Source organism: Manis pentadactyla, chromosome 14 (assembly GCF_030020395.1).
Source record: "Manis pentadactyla isolate mManPen7 chromosome 14, mManPen7.hap1, whole genome shotgun sequence".
In the NCBI taxonomy this organism is placed as follows: domain Eukaryota; kingdom Metazoa; phylum Chordata; class Mammalia; order Pholidota; family Manidae; genus Manis; species Manis pentadactyla.
Window position 1 is genome coordinate 20,250,189 of NC_080032.1, and position 25,853 is coordinate 20,276,041.

At 54.2% G+C, this 25,853-nt stretch overlaps 2 protein-coding genes across 2 annotated transcripts; one reads left to right on the plus strand and one right to left on the minus strand.

The window, feature by feature from the left end:
• On the plus strand, positions 1-20,141 carry DDX54 (DEAD-box helicase 54). Its single transcript, XM_036929306.2, has 20 exons — positions 1-185; positions 2,429-2,558; positions 3,982-4,052; positions 4,638-4,826; positions 4,941-4,990; positions 5,937-5,978; positions 6,103-6,198; positions 6,870-6,991; positions 7,097-7,158; positions 7,237-7,368; positions 8,512-8,722; positions 11,043-11,177; positions 13,083-13,313; positions 13,387-13,460; positions 14,145-14,327; positions 15,347-15,489; positions 15,568-15,681; positions 16,349-16,453; positions 16,591-16,703; positions 18,039-20,141. The coding sequence occupies exons 1-20, from the start codon at positions 12-14 to the stop codon at positions 18,269-18,271; spliced, it is 2,610 nt and encodes an 869-aa protein (XP_036785201.2). The 5' UTR covers positions 1-11; the 3' UTR covers positions 18,272-20,141.
• Positions 19,435-24,688, minus strand: CFAP73 (cilia and flagella associated protein 73). Its single transcript, XM_057492552.1, has 7 exons — positions 24,633-24,688; positions 23,057-23,159; positions 22,214-22,318; positions 21,688-21,888; positions 20,957-21,178; positions 20,466-20,624; positions 19,435-19,559 (listed from the first exon to the last, which is right to left on the minus strand). Exons 1-7 carry the CDS (start codon positions 24,686-24,688, stop codon positions 19,500-19,502), a joined length of 906 nt encoding a protein of 301 aa, XP_057348535.1. The 3' UTR covers positions 19,435-19,499.
• Positions 24,689-25,853: the final 1,165 nt, after the last annotated feature.

Below are 25,853 nucleotides of genomic sequence, written 5' to 3' on the forward strand. Positions count from 1 at the left end.
CTCCGACCCGCATGGCGGCCGCGACGGTCCCGGCTGCAGGACTCCGGTCCCGAGCTGCTATGGCCCAGCGGAGGAAGAAGAAGGGGCTCCGGAAGCACCGAGGAGCGGCCTCCCAGGCCCGCAGCAGCGACTCAGAGGACGGCGAGTTTGAGATCCAGGCGGAAGATGACGCCCGGGCCCAGAAGGTAGGAGCGCGGCGCTGGGAACCCACGTTGGAGTCTGAGCCCCGGCTCCGCGCAGCGCCCGGCGGCCTCAGCTTCCCCAGGTGGGGAGTGAGCACCGCCGAAGGTGGGGAGTGGTCGGTTGGCCGGGCATCGGGAGCCTGAGCATGTGTGTCGGGGCCTGTCACGCCCCAGGCGCTCACTGCCAGAGTCGCCGCGTTCCTGGCGCTGCGGCCCGCGAGCCTTCCGGGCCGGCTTTTGGTCTCGCGCCCCTCATTGGCTACGTTCACCGGAGGGGCGGGTCGTAGTGCCCCTTGGTCCAATAGAAAGTGCTGGTGCTGAAGATCCGCCTTTGAGAGTTTGGGGAATTCTTGGTAGGTTAATTAAGAAGAGGCGGGGCTCGTGACCTGAGGTAGTGACGCCCCCAAAACTCCGGGAAACCTATAATAAATTAAAGTTGGGTTTGTTGACCGCTTACTACGTGCGAGACTCCGTGCTAAGAGCTTTACAAGCCTTGTCATTTAATCCTCACACCAACCCCGTGAGCTAAATACCGCCACCCCTATTTTCCAGAGGAAACTGAGGCTTAGAGGGATTAAGGAATTTGACCAAGACCTCAAGGCTTGTGAGTGGGAGATCCAGGATTCAAGCCTCAGACTAACTGGTTCCAGGGCCTGTGCTGTTTTCCATTGCCGAGCGCCAACTGTATGCAAATGCAGGGAGGGGGCAGCTGTGAGCTCCAAGGGGACAAAAGAGCTGTAGCCCATTATTACTCCTTTCTCTGAGTCCAGCTGGTGCCTGGCACAGAGTAGTCTCTGGTAAGTAGACGAAAGAGTGGGCGTTTATATGAAGAGCAAGATCTACTTTCCTCCAAGGCAGAGCGCTGATGGGATCTCATTCTACTATTCCCCGCCCCCCCAACTCCCCGTGCAGCCCTGTGTTCAAATGTGCCCCAATCCTTTACTGGCTTGTGGGACATTGGATAAGTTGCCTTGACCTCCCTGGCACATCTGTAGAAGGCAAATGATTTACATTGAAAGAATTAAATGATAGTGTTCATACTTGCACCCATTCAGTAAATATTGCTTGGGCACTGATGTAGTCCAGGCACTTTATTTTCATATTTCCAGAGTGAGGGTTGGCAAACTGACCCTGTAAAGGACCAGGTGGTAAATATTTTAGGCTTTGCAGGGCCATATAATGTCAGTCTTACTTTGTTTAATTTTTTTACAATCTTTTAAAATGTAAAAACCATTTTAGCTCATGGACTGTTCTAGACAGGCGGTACCTCTGACCTAGATGGTTGTAGGGGACCTTTGAGGGTCACAGTGGGAGGAACATAGACTCTGAAGCCAGGGTACAAATCCCTGATCCCCCACTTGCTAGCTATATGACCTTGGACAGGTCACTTCCCTCTGTGCTTCAGTTTTCTTCTCTGTAAAATGGTCAAAATAATGGTACCCGCTTTACAGGTTTGTTGTGAAGATCAAATGGGTTAATTTATGTGAATGCTCAGAGAAGCACCTGCCTATAGTATGTGCCATGTACATTTTAGCCATTACTCTGAATTAGTGTCCCAGAAAGGTTATTTCTGAGAGGAAGGGGGACAGCTGTGTAGTCTTAGAAGGCTCCCCATAGGAGGTGTCTGGGTGGGATTTAGGTGTGCTAGGACACGTGGGTCCTGGATGGGCAGAAACAAGGCCAGCATGAGAGACCAGAGTTGGGGAGGGGTGACCAAAGTCAGAAAGGAGATTGGGGGCCAGGGCAGGGACAAGGCAACTTGGAAGAGTCTAGTACCTCCCACTAGTACATGTTTTGATTCGGTCTCTATAAAGTTTTTAATTGCAAGGGTTTTGACCAGGCCAGATGATGATGATGATACCAATACCACCAGCCATGTGCTGGGCACCATGCTAAGCTTTACACTTGTTTTTGGGTCTTTACAACACCCTGTGAGGCCAATTGATCTCCGCTTTCCAGATGTGGAGACGTAGACTGAGAGAGATTAAGCCCCTTGCCTGAGGTCTCAGAGCTGGCAAGTGACAAAGCAGGGGTGGAGCCCAAGGAGGTCTGTCTGCAGTGCCCACACTCTGGTCCCCTGTCCCATCCTGGCCCAGTCAAGGACAGCCCTTTAGCACAGAAGTCATACGATCTGGCAGGAGAGTCATCAGCTTTAATGGGGGGAGACTGGCAACAGGACAGGCCCCCTCGTTGCCCCCAAGGATCTAACTGTGCCTGGAGTGGTATTGCCTCTGTTCCTCCCTTAGCTGGGACCTGGAAGACCCCTGCTCACTTTCCCCACCTCAGAATATGCCTCAGACGTGGAGCCAGATACGAGGGAGATGGTGCGAGCCCAGAACAAGAAGAAGAAGAAGTCAGGAGGCTTCCAGTCCATGGGTGAGTGAGCCAGGCATCCAGGGACTTTTGGGGAGTAATAGCAGGGGGTCAGCACACTCTCTGCTCTGGGCCCAGCACTGTGGTAGGTGTTGGGTAGACCAAGACAGCAGACTTTGTTTCCAAGCCAATCAGGGCCTTCTCTGGGGGGGCTTGGTCCTGACACAATGAGAGAGCAGCTAGAGCAGGACTCGGTGTGTGGGAGCAGGCAAAGACATTTGGAGATTTATTGCACAACAAAACAATAATTCAGAACAGAGGGCAGGAGTTGGAATAGTTGGGTGTATTGGGGACACCTGCCTAGCTGGAAATAAAGCTGAACTCTTTCTTGCTCTTTACAAATCAGTAGCATCTGGAGCAAAGATAAATATCAAGATGAATATTTTTATAATCTTAGGAAAAGAAGGCCTTTTTAGTGTGACCTGAGCACCATTTAGTTTTTTTTTTGTTTTTTTCAATTAGACATGTGTATGTAAAAAATCACTGTAAATTAAATGTTGTATTTGTAACCTATGGGACAAAGAGTTGTTAATATCCTGAATATATAGAGAGCGTTTACAAATCAATAAGAAAAAGACACCTGGATAGAGAATTGGGTGAAGAAAATGAATAGGTCACAAAGGGAATCCAGACAGTAAGTTAATATATTAAAAATATTCTAAACCTCGTCAGTTGTCAAAGAAAAACATTAAAAACATCTACATATTTTGCCTTTCTGAATCACAAAGATGAAGGATTGACCCAGAACAGCTAAAACCCTGTCGCTTTCCTATCTCCAGGCCTCCCACTGTCCTCCCATCTCCATAAACCCAAATCACATTCAGTCTCCAGAGGCAACCTCCTCTCCCTTAAAGCACAACATGCCCCGTTTGTCAACACCCATGCCTGCACCCAACCTGGGCCCTCATCACTTAATTATAAAACTCCCTTTTCTTTTAGTTATAAAAAAATTCAAATATTAAAAAATAGGACAGTGAGTCTCCATGTAGCTGTCACTAGCTTCAACAGTTCTGATAGTCTATTACGCCTGCCCCCCAACTTGGCCCTTTATCCTGGAGGACTCGAAAGCAAATCCCAGACACCCCCTCCTTGTATCCCTAAATGTTTCCCACATATCTCCCAGAGATGCAGGACCTCCCCATGCCTGAAACCCACAAACAGCTCCTTGGAACCGTCCCAGACCTGTCAGCATTCAGACCCCCCACCCCTCCACCCCCTGCTTCCCCATGGCATGAAAAGTGTTCAAATCAGAATCCACGTAAGGGTCACAGCCCACAGTCAGCAGATTCATCTCGTAACTCTCCATCTCTGCTTTGCTCCATTGCTTTTCTTTGTTTTCTTGCTACTGATTTGTTGATGGAATGGTCCTCTGTTCTGTGTAGTTTTCTATAGTGTGAGGGGAATCCCGTTCCCATGTCTTTCCCAGGCTTGAGCTACCCCGTGTTCAAAGGCATCATGAAGAAGGGCTACAAGGTGCCGACCCCCATCCAGAGGAAGGTATGGGGCCAGAAGGCTCTTGGGGGTTGGGAGGAGGGGATGACTGACTTGGTCCCCTGTCTGGCCTCCTGACACCCTAGTCCCAGCTGTCACCTGACACCCTCTCTTATTCTGGCTAAAGCCACACAACTTGCCGACTACCCTCGTGGAAAAAGCTGGACCCAGCGGAGGAGAGATAGCCCTGGGCTTCTTTTCCATTTGAGCCTCCCCAAGGCTGCCCACTGCACAGGCAGCTCCCAGGTGCCCCATTATCACTGGGGCTCATAAGTGTGCTCCTTAGACATTTAACAGACAAGGAGACAACAAATTTCTGTGCAACCAGGAAGACTAGAAAGAGGTCGAATCTGGCTTAACTTGAAGATGGATGTCCCAGCAGTGGAAGGAGTTGGGGCTAGTGAACAACAGCTCATCGCTGGAAGTGTGCAAACAAGCTATGGCAAGAATGAGATCAGGGCTGGGTGACAGGCTCCTTCCATTCACTGAGCTCCCTCAGTTTACCCACTCCCCAGCGACTTGGAGCTTTGGATCATGTGGTGCTCGGTCGCAGGAGCTGGCCCCACCCTTGACCCATGCGTTTCTCTTCAGACCATCCCAGTGATCCTGGACGGCAAGGACATGGTGGCCATGGCCCGGACAGGCAGTGGAAAGACGGCCTGCTTCCTCATCCCCATGTTTGAGCGGCTTAAGACGCACAGTGCCCAGACAGGGGCACGAGCCCTTGTCCTCTCGCCTACCCGAGAGCTGGCCCTGCAGACCATGAAGTTCACCAGGGAGGTGTGCTGGGGCCGGGGTTGGGGGCAGCAGGACCGAGCAGGGATCAGTAGGGGCCTCAGTGGGCTGGGTCATCTCCCTCGACCCTCTCTCACCACAGTCTCTTTCTCTCCACAGCTGGGCAAGTTCACAGGCCTCAAGACTGCCCTGATCCTGGGCGGGGACAAGTAAGAACCCTCACCCAGGCCACAAGAACCCCACAGGGCTGCCCCCGCCTCCAGGGTACCAGATTGACTGAGCCCCTGTGCTTATTAGCAACTGCAACTTCTCAGCTCGTCCTAAAAAACCTAACAAGGGACACATAAAATACCAAAAGAAATTAGCACTGCAACCGAGACAAAGGTTCTGATGCTGCTGGCAGCACACAGGGTCACCTAAAATGGGGGCTTCATTGTGTGTCTCGGTATGCCTAATTGTGGGCTGTTTAAAAGTGGAACTCACAAAAATCGAGGCATGTTTGTAATGACTCAGAACTGGAAAGGGTATGATTTCCTGATGTGCTGGTACCGTCTTTCCAGGGTGGTAGGCTGTCCCTGTCACTGAGGGTCCCTGTCACTGGTCACGCTTGATTCTGAGATGAGTGTTCAGCTTTCCAGTACTCCTTTGCCTAAAATAAATTATAACTTGTTATCTCTACAGCTCATGATTGTCAGAAATGCCTCCCTGGGCAAGGCCTGGCCCAGAGTTCTGGCTCCTACAGGTGTCCCAAGGCTGTTTGAGAGGAGGACTAAAGTTAGGGATATGTACAAAAGGTGTAAGAACCAGACAGAGATCCAGGAAACCAGGGTTCTAGGGGGAACTGGCAGTTCCAGGGTTTGTTGCTAGGTGGTGCTGTGGGTCAAGACAGCTTTGTTGCACTCTGGGGAGAAGGGAGTGAGGTGGGTTTGGAGCCAAGGCTATCTCTTTGGGGAATTCTTTGTTGTATCCATCCATTTATGCTTTGGAGCTTGTAACTTGTAATAACATTGTCTCTGCCTAGTTTCTCAGCAATAGCTTCTCCCCGGTTCCAAACTGAGAGTCAGGGTGTGGGACTCCCTGGGGCTTTTCATTAAGGGAATGGAGAGGAACTAAAGAGACCTGTTCTATCAAGCCGACACCTCCTTTTCTCCGTAGGATGGAAGACCAGTTTGCAGCCCTGCATGAAAATCCTGACATGTGAGTTTGTGGATTGGAGGTGATGTGCTGGGGCACCTTCCCAGATGGCCAGCAGCTGGAGAGTGAGAGGAAGGCTGTGTTGGTGCCCTTGGCCCCACATAACCTGGCCTCCAACCCCTTCCAGAATCATTGCTACCCCTGGGCGCTTGGTGCATGTGGCCGTGGAGATGAACCTGAAGCTGCAGAGCGTGGAGTACGTGGTATTTGATGAAGCCGACAGGTAAGCCTGCAGGTACACCCCGTGCACTTGTGTCAAGCTTGACCCGAGACCAGGAAAGCAGAGGGAGGTGAGATTGGCCAGGAAGCGTCTGTGTGGCCACAGACAAAGCAGCATTTCCCCAAATGTGGGCCACAGACCATAGACAGCCACAGAGCTGATGGGGCTCCCTGGACCAACAGGGCTTTTTAAATTACTTCACAAATACTGAAAATAATAAATCAACAACCACATGATTTGAAAGAGAAAAAGTAAGACAAAGTTGAGAGCATAGACTGGAGCCAGATAGGGGTGGGGCCAAACCCCAGCAGATTACTGAGGGCTTAGGTGGCCTCAACCACAAAGTGGGGATAAAATAGCATGCACCTCCCAGGGGTGCAGGGAGGACTAAGGGTTGATATTTGTGAAGTACTTAGATCATGCCTGGCACAGAGGGATGGCTCATTGTGTCACATAAATTTGCAAGAAATATAACTGAGAACAGACTCCAGATTTCAAGGTCTTCATTGTTTAGGATGAGGTTGTCAAACAGAGAAAAAGTGAGCTGAGTGAAACAAACATGTGAGACAAACACCAGTCCACAGAGCAGACGTGTGGTGGGGGCAAGGGTGACTGAAGTTCGGCACCCGCTGGAGTGGAAGCCCTTCTGACCCCGTCCTGCCCTCTGCCTCCAGGCTCTTTGAAATGGGGTTTGCAGAGCAGCTACAGGAAATCATCGGCCGCCTCCCCGGAGGCCACCAGACTGTCCTCTTCTCCGCCACACTGCCCAAACTGCTGGTGGAGTTCGCCCGGGCGGGTGAGTGAATCGGGGAGCAGGGCTGGGGCCTGGGATTCGGTCGAGGCCTGGGGGGGTCTTGTCCGTCAGTGACTTCCCCCCACACCTTCCCCATGCCCACTGCAGGCCTCACGGAGCCTGTGCTCATCCGGCTAGATGTGGATGCCAAACTCAACGAGCAGCTCAAGGTGAGGGTACCGCCGTGCCCCTTCCCAAGCCCAGGGCCCAGCCCTGTGAGCCAACCATCCGGCCCTTTCTCCCTACAGACGTCCTTCTTCCTTGTGCGCGAAGACTCCAAGGCCGCCGTGCTGCTCCACTTTCTGCGCAACGTGGTGCGGCCCCAGGACCAGACCGTGGTGTTTGTGGCCACGAAGCACCATGCTGAGTACCTCAGCGAGGTGAGCGGGCCCTGACAGAGCCAGACTGGGGAAGACACGCCGGTTCCACCCACCCTCCCGGGACCACCTTCTGCATCAGGGGCCGGGAGCTGCAGTTCCATGTGCGGCCACCAGAGGACAGCACCAGAGCAGGACATGGGCCTGGCAAGGGCTTGTACTTTTACTCTTTTAAACTTTTTAGTATAAAGAATGTCAAAACACGTACTAACATAAGAAAACAGCCTAATGAACTCTCCAGGTACTCAGTCATCAACTCACGGCCAGTCTTGATCCATCTATTCCACTTCCAACCAAGTTATTTTGAAGCATATCCCAGCCTTCCTATTGTTTTTCTAGAGATTTTCCATGTCCCATGTGGTTTACTTTTAAAGTTGAGGTCTACTCTGCATGCTATAGGCTGTGTCAAGTGCCCTAATCTTACGCAAACAACTTGATTACTTTTTTCCATACATGTACACCTGTGACCCTTGGCCAGATCAAAGTGTGGGTGAGCCCCGTGCCTCACAGTTCCTGGGGTCCCTTCCCAGTTGGGTCAGCCACACCTGGGCTTGTCATCTTGGGACACAGTTCACTGGGTTTCACTTATTCAACATACATTTAATGGTGCTTCCTCCATGCAGCTGCTGGGGTCACTGATGAGTAAAACCAAGGTAGTAATTTTTAAAGAGCAGTTAGCATTTTCAGGGTGCTTCCTATGTTCTGGGCCCTGTTCTCAGCCTTGTGTGTGTATTAACTCATTTAATCCTCTTAACAAAGTTAAAGAAGGAACTATTTTTCTCCCCATTCTGCAGATGAGGAAAGTGAAAGCACAGAGAAGTTAGGCAACTTGCCACGGTCACACAGCTTATTAGTGGAAGAGTCAGGAGATTTGTGTCCTGGGGTGGCACTTGCAACTTTCCTAAGGGAGACTTCTCAACATCCCTTTTGATACTCAGACAGCCCTGCAGAGAGGTGGGAGCTGATATAAGCCCATTTGTACTAATGAAGATGCCTCACTAGAGTCACCTAGTAGAGCTGGGATTCAAACCAAGGGTGCCTGACTCCAGAGGCCGTGTTCTTCCCTCCATGCCATGGCCCTCTTGCTCCTGCAGCTCCTGCAAGTCACCTTAGCCCCACCCTCCCTCTTGTCTTCACCCTGAGCAGCTGCTGATGACCCAGCGGGTGAGCTGTGCCCACATCTACAGCGCCCTGGACCAGACAGCCCGTAAGATCAACCTCGCCAAGTTCACCCACGGCAAGTGCTCTGCCCTTATCGTGACTGACCTGGCAGCCCGGGGCCTGGACATCCCGCTGCTAGACAACGTCATCAACTATAGCTTCCCTGCCAAGGGCAAGCTCTTCCTGCACCGAGTGGGTAAGGAGCCTGGGGCTGGACTGCGTCTGGCAGGGCACCAAGTCCTGGTGGGAGCTGAGGTCACAAGGCTCAGCTTCTGCTCCTCTAGAGAAACCAAGGCTTAGGGAAGGGACCCACAAATTAGCATCCCTGAGGGATCTGTTCCAGGCATGATTCTAAAGGGCAGCCCCACAGCTCTACGGAGGTACTTCTCTGCCTTCTGGATTTCCCAGTACTGACCTTCCTCCCACACCCTCTCCTGTCGCGGTACTGATGTGCCCGTGAGCCCCTCCTTCCCACAGTCCTCTTCCTGAATCTGTCTTTTTAGCTCCTCTCCAAAGTACCTTTGCAACCTTTAAATAACACACCGACTACTCTGCCTCCTGCTGCATCACCTGCAGACAGAACCTCCCGCCTCCCTGTGTCGAGTCAGTATATTGGGCCCTCACCTCCCCCTTAGCCCTCCCAGGCCAAACACTCTAATTTTCAATTATAAAAATGAGGCATGAACACAATAGGAAAATTAGAAAATGAAGCAAAGCTCCCAGAAGGCAGTAAGTCACATGCCTGTCTTGGAGCTGAGATGGCAGCTGACAGTCACTCAGGCTCCCCTGGGCCTGCTGGAGGCAGTTACTTGCCCTTCCTGTTCATGATAACCCCATGTCGTGGGTGCCAGCAGCGCCACCTCCTCGTCACAGGTGAGGAAACCGAGGCCAGGGAGGCTCATAACTGTCTGGGTGTTGTACAGGCAGGAACGTGGGGCTGCTAGGATTGGAGCCCCCAGTTCACCACTGCCCCTCACTGCCTCTCTGGTGACATGGGTCAATTTGGTGTGTCCTTTGCCAGTGCCACTTCTTTTTTTTAAGTTGTATTTAAAATTTTTAAATACATGACATACAACGACCATTTCAACCATCTTTAGGTGTAAGTTCAGTTGCATTAAGTACATTCACATTGTTATGTGACCACCACCACCACTATCCAGCTCCAGAACTGTTTCATCATCCCAAACTCATACTGTCGCCATTAAACAATAAGTCACCATTCCCTCCTCCCCTCCTCCCTTGCAGCTACCATTCTACTTTCTCTGCTTTAACTCATAGATGTGCATGTTATGTGTGTGTGTGTGTGTGTGTGTGTGTGTGTGTGCGTGCGTGTGTGTGTGTGTGTGTGTGTGTCTGTGTCTGGCAGGTGCCTTGTTCTGCATGTGGTTGAACACTGTTGAATAAGTAAACTTTGGCTGCCATGGTGGGTCCTGGGAGAACTGATTCAGCTTCAGCTGTGGCGCAAGGGAGGCCTCCACCCAGGTATCCAGTCGTGGGTCTCGGGGGCTTGTCTCCCTATTAGTTGCTGCTTGCTGCATGTCAGCTTCCATTGCTCTGGAGGAACTGGCTCTGCATGTTCCTTGAGGGGTCCCCAGAACCTCCAAAGGGAATTTCTCATGCACTATGTGACCAACATTGTAAATCAGACCACCCCAAATGAATCTTCCAAAAGTGGTGACACCCAGTTTTTGCAAGATGCAGAAACAAGCCGAAAAATCATGTTACTGGTGGATTTAGCACATCAGAAGCACATTGGACGTTGTTTCCTATAACCTTTTGTGTGTGTGTGTGTGTGTGTGGTGTGTGTGTGTACATCCAGTGTGTTTTTCATTCACCATCAAATGTCATTTTATGACGGGGTTGGCAAATTGTTTCCATAAAGGGCCAGATAGTAACTATCTTAGGCCTCAGGGCCACACGGTCTCTCACTGATCTCTGCTGTTGTAGCATGAAAGCAGCCCTAGACAGTATGTAGTGAAGGACCATGACTATGTGCCAGTAAAAACTTTATTTACACAAACAGGTCGGGGGCTGGATTTGGGCACTGGCCACAGTTTGCCAGGCCCTCTCAGCTGTACAGTCCCCACCATGTGACCATCAGCTAATTAGCCAGTCCTCTTAAGGGAAATGCTGGCTCTGCCCCTTGTTCAGTGGTTTCCAACTTGGGGCTGCAGGCAGAGCTCCAGTAGGCATCGCCGTATGTGAATCTTTGCATCCTTAGGTATTTCTTTGAGGGAAATCCCCCAAAGCAGGGATGCTGAAGGCTTTTGACACTGATAATGAGCAGTGCCCTGTCTTTATCTTTGCTGACTTCCCAGCGCACTGTCCTGGCTCACACTCTCATATGGGTAACCCTGCCAGCTGCCATCGGTGCCCCTTCGCTTTTTGTAGGTGGGGACCGCAAGTCAGTGGTGTGGGCCCTGGCCTGGCTCCCACCCTTAGGGTTGGGCCGGTGGGACTCTGCTGGGCTGTGGGGTCCTTTGCCTTTGCTCCAACTTGACCTCTACTTCCCACAGGCCGAGTGGCCCGGGCTGGCCGAAGTGGCACAGCCTACTCGTTGGTGGCCCCAGACGAGGTCCCCTACCTGCTGGACCTGCATCTGTTCCTGGGCCGCGCCCTCACCCTCGCCCGCCCCCACGAGGAGCCCACTGGTAAGCAGAGGCTGGGACAGGGCTGGGGTCCCTCCATGGTGCCGGTGAGGAGGCGAAGCCATCCTGGCCTTGGGAGGAGGGGAGCTGGATTTGACATCAGGAGAATATCCTATATTTCACACAAAAATCCAGATTTCTGACATGTGTTGGAAAATGGCCACAGTTGGCTGTACTGTCTGCCTTTTCCTGGGGTTATGTTGAGGCAGGGCTAAGCCACAGGGTAGGTGGAGCCCCTGGCTCCCTCTGGCCCCACCCACCTGCTCCTCTTATCCATGCCTGGCCCTACAGGCTTATGAGATCCTGCACTTGACTGACTTTTTGGGAAAGCTCAGGGCAGGGAGGGAGACCAAAGTTCATCTGGGCCAAGCTGAGAGCTTTCCTTCATCCTCCCCAGGGTGTGACTGTGTGGGGTGTGATCACCCACAGAGGGTGGCAGCAGTCACAGGAGCCTCTGTCCGTGAGCCTAGTGTGCACTGAGCTCTTAACGCACATCGTCTTAGGCATCCATCTGAGAACCTAGCGAGGGTAACTTTACAGGCAAAGCCAAACCACTTGTACCTAATCACTCGTCACATAGCAGGGAGGTAGGAGCTAAGGTCTGGGCCTGGCCAGAGCCCCACACCCAGACTGCTGAAGTGGCTCTGCAAGATGCCCATGTCCCCATCGCTGTGGCTGCCAGCAGTGATTACTGGCTGGCCTGGGGCCCCCCGTGCCTGGATGCAGACTACACGGAACAGCTTGCTGTCAGTGTGAGGGTGCAGGAAGGGATAGCAATTTGGGTGGAGGGGACTGTGAGGCCACTGGAGGTGGGGGTCCTTTTCAGATGGGTCTTCCCTGGGAGAAGCAGAGAGGGCTGGCCTGAATGAGGGTGGTGCCAGGGGAGCCCCATCTGCGACGCTGGCCCTATCCTGGCCCCAGGGGCGGAGTGGTGGGTGGGAAGCCAGGTGTAGGCGGACCCTGCCCAGCAGGCTGAGGACAGCAGAAGCCCCCCAAGGCAGTTGTCTGAGTGGGAGACCACCTGCATTTACCCCAAAGCCAGCCTGGGGCACATCATAGCCCAGGACCGACTTAATCCAGAGGTGAGGGGCAGGCAGGCTGCTGACTCGATGCTGGGGTTGAGCTCTGACACTGCCCCTTAACTGTGTGCTCCTGGGCACGTCTCTAAACCTCTGGCAGCCCGTTTCCTCCTCTCTATGGTGGACTCGTCAGTCTCTTCTGCAAGATTGGCAAAATGTTGGGGATCGCAGGTGGGAGATGGGTTCTTTACACTCTTTTTGCTCCTGTGGATTTTCCAAAATGGGAAGTTGAGACATACCAGAAAAAGAAAAAGAATAGGCACTTAGGCACTTTCCTCATACACTGAGTGTGAGTATGAGGAGATGGCGATGCTGTAAGTACAGTTTTTGGTGCTTTGTACGTCTCAGTAATGGCTGTTCCTGCTCTCACTGTTTAGAACTGTGTTAATATTGCGGCTACCATTACTGAATCTAACTGGGTTTGAATCCTGTCTTTGCCATTGTCAGTTCAGCACCCCTGGGCAAGCAGCTCACCGTCTTCTGCGCCTGTTTTCCCATCTGTAACATGGGTCTTCGTGGAGCATCAGTGCTATGAGGGTTGGCAGAGGTTTTCTTAAAGAACCTCGCTGTGCAGTCAGCCATGAGCAGTGCCAAGATGAGCAGGCAGGGCCGCGCCCCCGTCAGACTGGACTTAGGAAGCAGCCAGTGTCCGCAGCTGTGAAATCGGCCCTGGTGGAGCGCATTCCAGTGCCTGGCCGCAGGAGCCGCCCATGAGCGGTGCTTGCTTTTGTGGGGTTATTTTGTAATGCAGGGGCCAGAGCTAGCCAGCAAGGGGAGGTAGCGCCATGGGCAGGCATGGCCTCTGACTGGGCTCTGGGTGGGGTGGCAGGTGCGGTGGGCATGGACGGCGTGCTGGGCCGGGTGCCACAGAGCGTGGTGGACGAGGAGGACAGCGGCCTACAGAGCACCCTGGAGGCGTCCCTGGAGCTGCGGGGCCTGGGCCGCGTGGCTGACAACGCCCAGCAGCAGTACGTGCGCTCGCGGCCGGCGCCCTCGCCCGAGTCCATCAAGAGGGCCAAGGAGCTGGACCTGGCAGGGCTGGGCCTGCACCCCCTCTTCAGTAAGTCCCCACGGTGGGGAGGTGGGCGGGCCCTGCAGAACCAGCCCCAGCCTCACGCCTCACGTCCTGCCAGGCTCGCGCTTCGAGGAGAAGGAGCTGCAGCAGCTGCGGATGGTGGACAGCATCAGGAAGTACCGCGCACGGGCGGTGAGTGGGCCAGGCAGAGACCGCACTCTGGGCAGGGACCGGCAGCCCACAGCGTGGGTCACTCAGTGGCCACCACGTGCCAGAACTCTTGACAGAGCCGCAGGGACTTTCTGAGCCGGCAGCTTCTGATCTGTGTGTAGTTCTGCTCTGTCAGCATCTCTGGAGACACCCCTTTTTCTGTTACCATCTCTGCTGGTCCACAGCAGGTTCCCTATGTGGCAGCCATTTCCTACCACTTATGGATGGGTAGACTGAGGCTCACAGAGGGTAGGGACATGCCCTAGGCCTGTCAGCAGCTTGAGAAGCTGGCTTTCAATAGCCTTTCATCTCTTGACTCCCATGGGGTGCCCCATCTGTGCTCAAAAGTGAGGGAAGACCTACCCAGAAATAGTCAGACCTGCCAGGCAAAACTGGGGAAGGAGCTAGAGAGGTTTAAGAGCATTGGTTTGAGAGCCAGGTAAACCTGGGTTGAAATCCCAACTCTGGCTTGTCCCAGCTGTGTGGCCTTGAGCAGGTTACTTGCCCCTCTCTGAACCTCCCTTTCTCATCGTGAAATGCAGCTAAGGAAAATACCTGCTCTATATAGTTGAAAGGACTTGAATGCTTTAGAGGCCCCACCAAGCTCGTGAGGGTGGAGTTGGGGAGGAGACCAGTGGGTGAAGGACGTGGGTATCTCCCCCACAGACCATCTTTGAGATTAATGCCTCCAGCCGGGACCTGAGCAGCCAGGTGATGCGCGCCAAGAGGCAGAAGGACCACAAGGCCATCACTAGCTTCCAGCAGGGGCGGCAGGAGGGCCCAGGCAGCCCAGCCCCCCAGGAGGAGCAGCCTGAGAAGGAGGCAGAGGAGATGGAAGAGAGTGTGGAGGTACAGGCCCCCATCCAGGGACCCTGGAGTCTGGGCCTGGGCTTCATGGAAGGAGGGGTCAAGTCCCAGCAGCCTATAGGCCTGTCCCAGGGCTTTGAGCATTCTCTGGGGGTGTGGAAATCAGAGCCTCAGCCTCCCCATCTGCAGGATGGGGCCATGGTACTCGCCTGCCATCCCTCACTTAAATCCTGGGAGCCAGACGTCTTTCAGGATGCAGAAGCTCAGCAGGGTCGGGTATCATCGCCATCAAATGCACGGGAGGTCCCCACCCTAAGGCAATAGACATAAGCTTGATGTCCTCTCCTCAGCTCAGGTCTGCTCTGCCACCAAGTGAATCTCAGGGAAGTCTGTTTCAGAATGTTGTGGGCTTGGCATTGCAGCCCAGTGACTGTGGCACATGGTCCGGGTTCCCTGGGCAGATTCAGGACAGCATGAAGGATTCCAGTGGCAGCTGTGTCGTCACCATCACCATTAGTGTCAGCCTGAGGGCCATGGCAGGAGGGGCAGAGCTGGGACCCTTGGCAGCAGCAAGGGTGTGACACAGGCAGCATGAGATACTTAGCCTTCATGCTGGAAGGCGGGGCTGGGGGACCACATGTGTCCTGTTCGAACGCCTGATGGGGAAGAGGGGCCTGGGCCTGCTCATCACCGTAACATCCCTCTAGGTTTGATTTGGATGGAGAGCTCAGTGGCCAAAAGACAGTTGAAAATGGCTGGACTAGTCCATGCAGCATAGAGCAACACCAGGCCCAGAGACGGGCAGGCTTTGCTTTGGTCACACAGCCTGAAGGACTGAGCCAGGGTTAGAATGTGGGTCTGGCCCCAGTGGGCATCCCAGCCTCCCCCAAAACCTGCCATGCCTCTGCAAGTGCTTGAGGCAGGGGCTGTGCTGCATGTGTAGATGAGGAAATGGTCAGATGGCAGCAGCAAGCTTTTGAAGTCCTCGGAGCTGACTGGTGGGTGGAAGGCCAGGTGGGTTCCTGAGGGCTACAGGTGTGACACTGGCCCTGCTCTGCCAGGAGGTGTTCACAGAGGTTATGGGCCGGAAGCGGCAGCAGCCACGACCTGACCAAAGAGCCAAGAGGCAGAGGGAGGCTGCCCAGAGGAGGGACCAGGAGTTCTATGTCCCCTACAGGCCCAAGGACTTCGACAGCGAGCGGGGGTGAGTGGCTGGCAGGCCCCAGGGTGGGCAGGTGGTGTCGGATGGGCCTCACGTCAACCCTGTGCTCTCCCTTTGCAGCCTGAGCGTTGGTGGGGACAAAGGGGCCTTCGAGCAGCAGGTGGCCAGCGCTGTCCTGGACCTGATGGGGGATGAAGCCCAGAACCTGACGAGGGGCCGGCAGCTGCTCAGGTGGTGAGTGAGCAGACGTGCTCCTCCCGTGCCCACCTGTCGCCAGTCGGCCCCCCACACAGCCATGAGACCCCCTGCCTGTGCTGACTCCCGTTTGATCCCCTAGAGAGGAGGCCCATCCACCCCCACCCCTCATTTGATCCTGCACAGCAGATTATGTCCCCCACCCTGTCCTGTCTCCGTGTGATCACACAGCAGGGATGATGACACCTCCCCTCCGGCCTGTCTGCTTTATTTGATTGTGCAGACAGGAATCTTTACCCCTTCTGTCCTGTTTGCTGACTAGTCTTTTGAAGATGCAGCTCATGACCCATTTTGCCCATTTGGACTCTGGTTCCAGAGAAGTGGCATGACTCAACCCAGAGTCTCGGGGCCGGGAGGTAGCAGAGTGGGATTGGGAACCCTCCGTGGGGCCCATGGCCCTGCCCCAGGCCCCCCGACTCCTGGTGACCCCCACACTGCTGCCTAAGATCGAGCTGCCAGGAAAAGGTGAGGAGGGGCAGGGAATGGGCCTTTATTGAGCACCTGCTGCGTGCCCCATGGGCACACTGCTGTCCTTAAATCCTCCAATAATCCAATGAGAGGGTCAAGGGTGGAAACGGCGGGAGAGGAAGCAGGTCATCCCAGGCCACCACCCTCCGGGGCAGCCCTCCAACGCCCTCTCCTGCAGGGACCGGAAGAAGAAGCGGTTTGTGGGACAGTCGGGACAGGGCGACAAGAAGAAGATCAAGACGGAGAGTGGCCGCTACATCAGCAGCTCCTACAAGCGGGACCTGTATCCAGAGGGGGCGGGGCCGGGGTGGGGTCACACTGCTTCTGCCGCGTGTCCCCTAGAGGTGCGGCCTGCTCCTGGGCCACGGGTGTCAAGAGCGTCACAATGCCACACGCAGCCTCCTTAACACGGCTTCCCAGCTACCAGAAGTGGAAACAGAAACAGAAGATAGACGATCGTGACTCAGAGGAGGAAGGGGCATCCAACCTGCATCGCCCCGCGCGAAGAGGGGGCAGGTGGGGCCGAGGCCAAGGTAGGGTGGTCCATTGGTCACCCGGGGTCTTGGCTCTTTGGCCTGACCTGGGCCCCTCAGTGCCTGCCACCTACCCCTGGGGTCTCCCCCCGCCACACAGGGTTGGTCACTGCCCCTTGGCGGTCTGTCCGCTGGTTCCCACGGCTCCTTCCTGAGGCCACCCTCGCCCCCATGTGCACTCTGGGAGTCCTCCTGGGTCTGTGGGCTCTCCTCTGACGCTCCTGTTTGTCCTCACGGGCTCTGCTTCTGTCTGGCTTCCTGTGATGCGTCCACCCTCTCACTCTCCAGGTCCCCGTCTCTCTTCCCATCTCTGACTCTGTCCCTCATCCCTCATCCCTCACTCTCTCCTTGCCTCTTTTTCTGTCTCTTCTCTTCTGTCCATCTCTCTCACTGTTTTTGTCTCTCCCCACACATACATCTCCGGCCTTTGTTTCTGTGTGTCTCTCCCCCTTTGTCTCTGTCCCTGTGGATGTGTCCTCTCGGCCCTTGCTTCTCAGCCCCTGATCCAACCTGCCATGGGGCAGGCTCCCGTGGGCTTGCTGGGTCTGGGGCATCTGGTCTTCCCTGTGCTTTGTCCTCATTGGAGGTGATGTGTCCCATTAGGCGCCATGGCCCTTGTGGAGAATCTGAGGCCCCCTTAAGGACTGTCGCCGGCATCCCTGCATAGATCACTGCTCTGGGGAGGGAGGAGCTGGGTGGTAGGGGGCGCACAGAAGATGGGGACACAGGGCTTAGTGGGGAGGCAGTGGGGGTGAGTAGCCTCCCAGAGACCTTCGGGAATAGGTGTGTTGGGGGCCTGCTCTGCTTCATTTCGCTGTGTGACCTTGGACAAGTCCTTTCCCTCTCTGGCCTCCTTTGCTTTCTCTCCAGCCAAAGGAAGGTTAAGCTACAGCTTTTTTTCATCTAACAAGCATAGAATATTCAGTCCACTGAGACAAGGAGTGCTCAGTAAACCTTTGTTGAGTCACTTAGCAGGCCCTTACGGGCTACACCCTGTTCTAAACACTGTACACATGTAAACTCATTTATTCCTCATTAGGACCCCTGTGGTAGATGCTATTCATAATTCACACAAGGGGAAACTGAGGCACAAAGAAGTTACATGACTTGCCAGGATCCAAGAGATCACAGCTGGGGTTTGAACCCCTGCAGTTTTGCCTTGAGGTTCCATGCTATTGATTAGTACAGTATAATAGACTTACTCAAGCGTTACCAAAATGAGCCAGATGATGTGGCCACAGCAATGAACAGAGAATGGGGCAGGGCGGCAGTTTGGAGGAGGAGACACCGGGAAGTGACCCAAAGGCTGAGCTCCCTGAATCCCTGTCCTGACAGGTGCATCCCAGCCCCACACTCCGGGTGCCCCTGTAGGCCGTGTCTGCGCCGAGCTCAAGACCAAGCAGCAGATCCTGAAGCAGCGGCGCCGAGCCCAAAAGCTGCGCTTCCTGCAGCGTGGAGGCCTCAAGCAGCTCTCTGCCCGTAATCGGCGCCGTGTCCAGGAGCTGCAGCGGGGCGCCTTCGGCCGGGGCGCACACTCCAAGAAGGGCAAGATGAGGAAGAGGATGTAAGGAAGTGACCCAGCCCCACAGCTCCTCGTTTTGTCTGAGTAGGACATCAGCAACTGCTCCCTGTGTATCACTGTGCCTGGCCCTGTGCTAGGCACTGGAGGAGCTCCCTGCAGAGCCTTGTCCACGAAAAGGAGTGGGTGGGGCCTCGGAGAGCCAGCAGCCACCTCTGCCTAAAACACGTTTGAGCGGGGTCTTGAAGGGTGCACAGGAGTTTGCCAGCATGGCCAGGTAGGCCAGGACGTGAGCTGGCAACTTGGCTGCTGCTGCTTCCACGTGTTCTAGGTTTAGAGTGGTGGCCACTCAGTTCTGAGCTCTGAGCACCTAAGGCTCAATGATGTTTTTTTAATGTAATAAACCTTTACTGAGCACCTCTAGTAGACCAGGAGCACAGTCTACTCAAGGAGTTAGAAGGGACAGACCCAGCTACTGAAATCCTAGCTAGTGTGCTGGGTGAGTTGAGAGCATGTGGCCAGTCCCATGTGATCCCCTGAGAGTGAGTTCTGTTGGTGTCTCCATTTGCAGGTGAGGAAATGAGGCTTAGAGGACAGGTCCGTTGCCTGAGGTGGGAGAAGCCCAAAGCTGGCAGTCAGTCCCCTTCCTCCTGCCGGGATGGGCTTCACTTGGGAGTGGACTGTGTGATGGAGATGGGATGCGGGGCCTGGGGGCTGAGGGCACAGCTGCTCCTCCCTGGCTGTCAGGAGGTTAATACTGCCCTACCACACACCCAGGGGGCAGAACCTGTCCTGGCCTCTGTCCTGCTCTGAGCCCTGTGTGCCTTAGCCCCATGTGGGGTCCTCGGAAGGTCAGCAATGGCCTCCAGCAGCTCTCAGCAGTCCACTATGCAGGAGTCTTTGCGAGCAGATACCCATGAACAGGTGTCTGCTATGTGAGCCCCTTGCTGGTCCTATTTATTTACTTACAAAACACTATCTAGAATTCATTAGAATTTGCACCAGGCCCCATTCCAAGCACCTGACAAACATCAGCTGCCCTGGGGGAGGGAGGACGTGGACCCAGGCCACATGTCGGGTGAGGGATCAGTGTCCCATGCAACCCACATTTATTTAGTACTTGCTGTGTACACCTTGTGTGCTCCCTACAACAATCTGAGTGGCCACAGCACTCCCAGCTTTTAGGTGAGAGCTACTTGGCCGGCAGCCCAGGAAATGCACACTTGTCCAGCGGCCAGACCCCTTGAGGGGGCCCCCTTTCCCACTGCTTACCTGGCTCAGGCCTCGTAACGAAGGCTGGCCAGTATGGCGGAGCGCTCCAGGATGAACAGCTTCACCTGGGGGTCCCCAACACAGAGTCACATCACAGCCCCTGAGTTAACAGTCCCACCCCCCCAACACCCAGGATGCTGTAAAGCAGGGGTGGGGAGTAGGAACCCCTCTTAAAAGACAGCAGTGTTGGTTCTCAGGGGCAGCAAACTTGACCTAAACCGTTCTGGGTTTTTCAAGATTCAGCCCAGCCTCCCAAATGATTCATTCGTCAGCAGTGTTCTCGCTGGCTATCACCGGTATTATAATTAGATTTGTATTTTTACTTACATTGATTCAGTTTTAACCCCTTCTAATTGGATCAGTCATATTCACTGCTGTATGACCTACTACTCTCCGTTCCCCCTGGAGACAAAAGCAGTGTCAGAAGTTACAAGCTCCCTCCTCTGCTGTAAATGTATGTCACATGGTCTACAACCTTGCACACCTGAAGAACAGAAAAGCTGGGTGGGCTCAGTGCACAGTGACATTTGTGACACTAGAAAGAAAGACTGTGTACAACCCAGCTCTGGCCCTTCCCAGGTCCATGAGGGGGCATGGGCCAGGGATTAATTAAAGGTGAGTCTTGACCTCCTGGTTTCTTACTGGTGTCCCTTGTGTCTGCTGTTTGATCCTGGGACAAAAGAAGGACTCTTGCCGTAAATGTGCAGTGTCTGTGAGTATACACCCCAGCCCTACACAAGAACACAGACCCAGAGAGGGCTGTGGCTTCCTTCTGTACACACAGCAAATGACTGACAGCCAAGACCAACCCAGGACTCATAGGCAGGGGCCTGGTAGCCCTCCAGCCCACATGTGTGGTGCTTGGGGCATGGGCACTGGCCTCATTCTTAACCCAGAGGAGGTGGGGTTTCAAGCACCCTGATGCTGTCAGAGTTTTGGGGGCTGGAGATGACATAAAGAGTGGACCTCACCTGCTCCAGCTGGCCCTCAGTGTCCTCGATGTCCAGGGCAGGTGGCTGTCTCTGATGCTGGCACACTAGCTGGAACAGGTTGAGAGCTGCCATCCTAGCGCTTCCCAGGAGCAGCGTCTTCTCAGCTGCTGTGTTCTGAATCTGAATCCACTTGGATTCCTGGGGAACACCCCCCACCTTCCCGATTAAGGTGTGAGCTGGCTGGAGTTGGACTGGGGCTTCTCTCCCATCCACTTCCAGCCATCAGATGTCCCCAAAGGCTCTGGGTGCTCTGCCGGTAGGGGTGCAGGAACCAAGTTTTGCGTTCTGTTAGGACTGGCCTCTGAGGCCCTTAAGCGCTTTCTGATACCTGGATTTGCCCACTGTGTAGCCGCGCTCTGCATCTCTTGGGAAAGCATTGCCCCTTCTGTGCTTATCACACCTGCATCCCTCTCTGGCGGTAGGAGGCTGGGGTCCTGCGCGCCTGCCTCCTCCCTGCCGGCCAGGCGTACCGCGTGCAGCGTGCGCTCCCGCGCCGCCTCCAGGCGCTCCACCAGCTGCGCTCGCTGCTGGCCCAGCTGAAGCAGCTCCTCCTGCCAGGCATCCCGCAGCCGATGCAGCTGCGCGCCGGCCTCCTCCAGCTCCATGAGCCGCCGGCGCTCCGAGAGCCTCAGCGCCACCTGCGTGTTGGCCAGGCCGTCGAAGCGCGCCACCAGCTCGGGGACCTCCTGGAACTGGGAGGGAGTAGGCAGGTGACTCACCTGGGCCTGCAGCCCCGGCGCTCCCCACGCCACTGGCCCTGCGGCGTCTCCACAGTTAGCCCAATGGTAGAATGGGAGCAGAGCAGGGCCCCTGCACTAGAAGTAAGGATTACTCCACCCCTCCTACCTCCACTCTCAGGCTTAGTTAAGTATCACTGCCTGTGATTAATATTTCATTGTTTCGTTCAACCAATATTTACTGAGTGCCAGGGTCCCTCCCCACCCTCACACACACCTGCCTGGGTGTTCTTGAGTAAGAGTTACCATTCTGAGCTTCTGTTTCCCTGTCTGCAAAATGCGGTTGACAATAACAGGACCCATCTCACTGGGCCTTGAGGTAAATTCAAGAACAAAACGTGTCCCTGGCATACACCTTGTGTTCATTAAGGGGTGATTCCTGGCATATCGTTAGCAGTGCACAATTCTAAAGCTGACCCTGAGGCTACCCAGGGCTGAGCCCCCAAAACCTGCCTGGCACTCACCTCAGGCAGCTGCTCCAGCGCTTGCCCCAGCAGGCGCGCGCAGGGCTCCAGGCCTTCCAGCCGGCGCTGCAGCCGCGCGCGCTCCCCCTGCAGCTCCTCGAGCTGGGCCTGAAGCCGCTTCGCCTGGGCCTCCTGGCGGCCCGCCCGGTGCCGCTCCTCCGCCGCCCTCTGCAGCGCGCGGCTGCGCCGGGCCTCGGCGTCCTGGGGCAGGGGATGGAGAAGAAGCGACAACCTCAGGACCGGGGAGCCTGCGGAGTTCGCCGCTTCCTCCCCGTCCCCAATTTTCGCACGTTGAGCCAGGGGTAGCAAACAGGTTGACTGTGGGCCAAATTCAGCCAGAATCTCTGATTTTAGTTCCTTTCATCCACTCTTTAAAAAATTCTAATTCTTTCGGCAGTGTGCTTGTGTTGCCCACGACTCCCTTTGTATTAGTAAGCCCACCTTTTAATATTTCTCTACCCATCTGGCCCCTATAGGATTTTTAATGTGCCCCATGACCTGCCTTCCTACACCAGTGCCCACCTACCTGCAAGAACTTGTCAAAGCGGACAAAGGACCCCGTTAGCTCCTGCTCCTTCTGTTCCAGCTGTTCCCACCGCTGTTTCCGGGCCACCATCATGGTCTGGAACACCTGGGGAGTGAGGAGTGGGGGCCGTGTTTGGGGGTTCTAGTCATCCAACCCCGCCAAGTTTTACTCCTGACCTCTCTCATCTGTTGTCCCTGATCTTGCCCTGCACCCCTGCTCAAATCCACCCATGGCTCCCACCACTGCTGAGGAAGCCCAGATGTCTCTGCAGTCTCCGCTCAGCAGATCCTTGCCCTTCTTTCCAGCCTCTTCTTACACTCTCTGACACTGTCTTCCAGCCCCTTGACCATTGTCCTTGATTCCAGTCTTTGCATATGCTGTTCCATCTGCCTGTTTTTCCCGCCTTACCCACTACTCATTTGCTGAATAAGCTGACTTGCCTTTCAGCAATCCCTAAGATGTCACTTCCTCAGAAAGCCCTCCTTGACCACCCTCATGCAGAGACAGGAGTTTTCTCTGGGCTCCCACAGCCCCTTCTCAGTGCTTCCCTCCTCGTAGCAGTCACCACATGGACACTTGCATGGTGCCTTCTCTAGACTGTTAGACCCATGAGGGTGGGGTTGTGGTGAGACCTCTAGACACAGTAGGTGCTCAGGGCACATTTATTTGCACCAACAACTCACCTTATTTGATCCCCATTTGACAGATGGGGAAATCAAGGTTCAGAGTGGTGAAATGACTTGTCTCAGACCTTGTAGCTAAGAAGGTCCCATCGCCCTGCTCACTACCATTTATTTTCCAATGAGAGCCAAAAAGTCTCAGGGACTGCAGTGGGGGACTCACCTCCTTCTGGGCCCGCAGGTTCCGATCTGCATCCATTAGCTCTTGCCTCCTTTCCAGGAGATGCAGCACCGGTGGGAAGTGGACCTCAGTCTGCTCTGGGGATCTTCCTGGAGGGTTTCAAGGAGGAGGTAGGAGTGAAGGAGACGAAGCGTCAGGGCCCCAAAACTCCCCACTAGTACCCGAAGTGCTCGCTCCCACTAGCCCCCCCCCTAGCGGTTGAATTATTCCTTCTTACAACAACTGCACTGAGCACCTACTCTGTGCCAGGCACTGTTCTAGGCACTGGGGTTGCAGCTGTGAGAGACACAGGAAAATCCCTGCCCTCCAGGAGCTGGCATTCCTCTGGGGGTGGGGGCCACAAAAATAAAGCTAGCAAATAATAATAAACAATGATAGTACATGGTAGGTGCTAAGAAGGAAAATTAAGCAGACAAAAAATATCTTTCAATAGGGAAGTTGAAAAGTCTTTCTAAGGGGAAGAAGGAGAGAGTGTGTGGATCTCTGCAAGGAACAGATTCTAGGTCCAGGAAACAGCCAATGCCAAGGCCTCTACTCCTTAAGTAGAAGGAGCTTGAGGAGGCCATGTAACTGGAGAGGAGGGAGGAAAGAAGGACGGGAGAGATGGAAATTGAGATCAGAGAAGTTGTGAGGGTCAGACTGAGGAGGACCATGGGGGAGGGAGGGATTTGAGCAGAGGAGGGGTTCCTCCTGCTGCCACGGGGAACAAGGACAGCGGCAGGGGCAGGGCAGCTGCAGGAGACAGTGATGGTGGAGTTACCCTGAGATAATGGAGTTTTGATCAGGGTGGTTGTAGGGGAGGTGAGAGGGGGGTTGGTTCTGGCCGCAGGTTGAGATCGGAGCTGATGGAGCGATGGCAGGGTCGGTGAGAAAGGAGTCAGGAGTCAAAGGGGAACTTTAGTGGGAAGGATTGCTGATGGAAGGCTGAGATGGTGCAGAGGTCAGCTCCTTGCTATGGCCAAGCTGAGACGGAGATGCCCATTAGACCTCTGCAGGAGGGGTCTGGGAGGAGGCTGGGGTCTGGAGCCAGGTGGTCAGGGGAGTGCACAGCCCCATAGGGCCGGCTGGCCAGGGAGCGGAACGGATGCATCAACATTCCATCTGGCCGGGCTTTCCAGCCCTGGCCTGGAGGAATCCCTCCCCTTTTACAGATTCTAAGACTGGTTTGGGATCCTTGTTCACACTGCTGACCCCAAAGCAGGCACGGGACAATTTCCTCCACTCTTCCTTTTAAGTGCAGTTTGCAGGGAGGAGGGCAAGAGTTCACGGAGTAATTCCTTCCCACCTAAATGCAAAAGATTTAATCTCTGGCGGGATGTCAGCCACAGGTGGAGATCAGGAACAGATTAGAGATCTGAGCCCAGCTCTGCCCTAACTGCCCTAACTTATGGAAATCACCATTTCTTTCTGAGACTCAGTTTCTTCCTCCATGAAGTGGGGGCAATAATCCCCTACCAGGAACTGCCCAAGGAAGCCAGATCCCGGGGGTGGGGAAAAGGGATGGGCCACCCCACCGCCTGCCCCCCTCCCAGCCCTCCCAGCCCTCCCTGCCACTCACATAGGCAGTTTCTCTTGCAAGGCCAGTTGAAAATATTCCTCCCAGGGCACTGCCATTTTCCAGATGGTTTTGCACTAGGCTAGGAGGCCCCGGGGGGCTTCTGATGGAGGGTGGTGCCACAGTGTGCTCAGTACTCCCAGAAGGCAGCCATGACGCAGGCCTTGGTTGCCCAGGCAACCAACGACACAACATTCCACTGCCAGCGGAGGCCAGGGGAACCCGCCCTGGGAGGAGAAAGGAGGGGGCTGCAGGGGCAGCTTCTGCCCCTTCCGGAAAAGGCTTTAATTCCCAGTCTGAACTGGGGTTCAGTAGAGAGGACATGGCCAAGAGTTTACCCCCTTGTGCCCATGTTTGGCCAAGCCTCTCCCAGGCTGGGTGGGAAGGAACTCACTGGTGTGGCTGTATGCTCAGTTGTCTGCTCAAAAGAATAATTATTGAGCACCCACTGTTTGTCAGGTCCCCGCACAGTCATTCACTCTCTAGCAAGGGCTGAGAGCTTCCTATGTTCCAGTTCTTTGAGGCCCCCTCCCTTTGCTGGAGATGGGACTACCTTGGCTATGTGTCACTGAGCCCCCAGCCTGGTTTGGGAGATAAAGAGGGGCCATGAGACCAGCTTGGAAGGAAACCAGGATCTGGATAGGGAGGATGAGGTAGGGCAGGAGCTGACACAGTTTGAGCAGTTACTGTGGTTCAGACACTGTGGGAAGTATCTACATGTATCTAATCTAATCCTTAAAACAGCACTGCAGGGGGTGATATGCAGGAAAAGGACTCAGAGTACAAATACCCATGGATCCTCCATGGAAATAAACACTAGAGTCTTGTCATCTCTGCTTCTGATCATTTTATTTTTCTGTTTTAAGTAATTTACTTTTTCATATAAGAAACGTATTTTCATATTGTAGAGTAACATTAACATAAAAATCTATGGTTACCTGTAATGCCTCCAGTGCATAAGACAATGTCTGAGCATTTTGTTAGTGCATATTTTTAAAAAATGGACCTAAAATAATGTACATTTCATCTTTGCACATTTTGTATTAAATTGCACATACTATCTGTGTAATTTCACGTGAAGTTACAAGATCTATGGTCTAATTTTTTCTTGATTTAAAAACATTGAGGTATAATTTACCTAAAGTAAAATTCATTTTCTTCACGTACAGTTCTATGGGTTTTGGCAAACACATGGTCATGTCACCACCACCACAGTCAAGATGC

Excerpts from the sequence above, each read along its gene's own strand:
- CFAP73 (XM_057492552.1), bottom strand. The coding sequence starts at position 24,688 with ATGGCAGTGCCCTGGGAGGAATATTTTCAACTGGCCTTGCAAGAGAAA. Across the intron at positions 21,889-22,213 it reads GCTTTGACAAGTTCTTGCAG|GACGCCGAGGCCCGGCGCAG; the intron begins GTAGGTGGGCAC and ends CCCCTGCCCCAG. Across the intron at positions 20,625-20,956 it reads GGGAGCGCACGCTGCACGCG|GAATCCAAGTGGATTCAGAT; the intron begins GTACGCCTGGCC and ends GGTGTTCCCCAG.
- DDX54 (XM_036929306.2), top strand. The coding sequence starts at position 12 with ATGGCGGCCGCGACGGTCCCGGCTGCAGGACTCCGGTCCCGAGCTGCT. Across the intron at positions 6,992-7,096 it reads GGTGGAGTTCGCCCGGGCGG|GCCTCACGGAGCCTGTGCTC; the intron begins GTGAGTGAATCG and ends TGCCCACTGCAG. Across the intron at positions 13,461-14,144 it reads GGAAGTACCGCGCACGGGCG|ACCATCTTTGAGATTAATGC; the intron begins GTGAGTGGGCCA and ends TCTCCCCCACAG.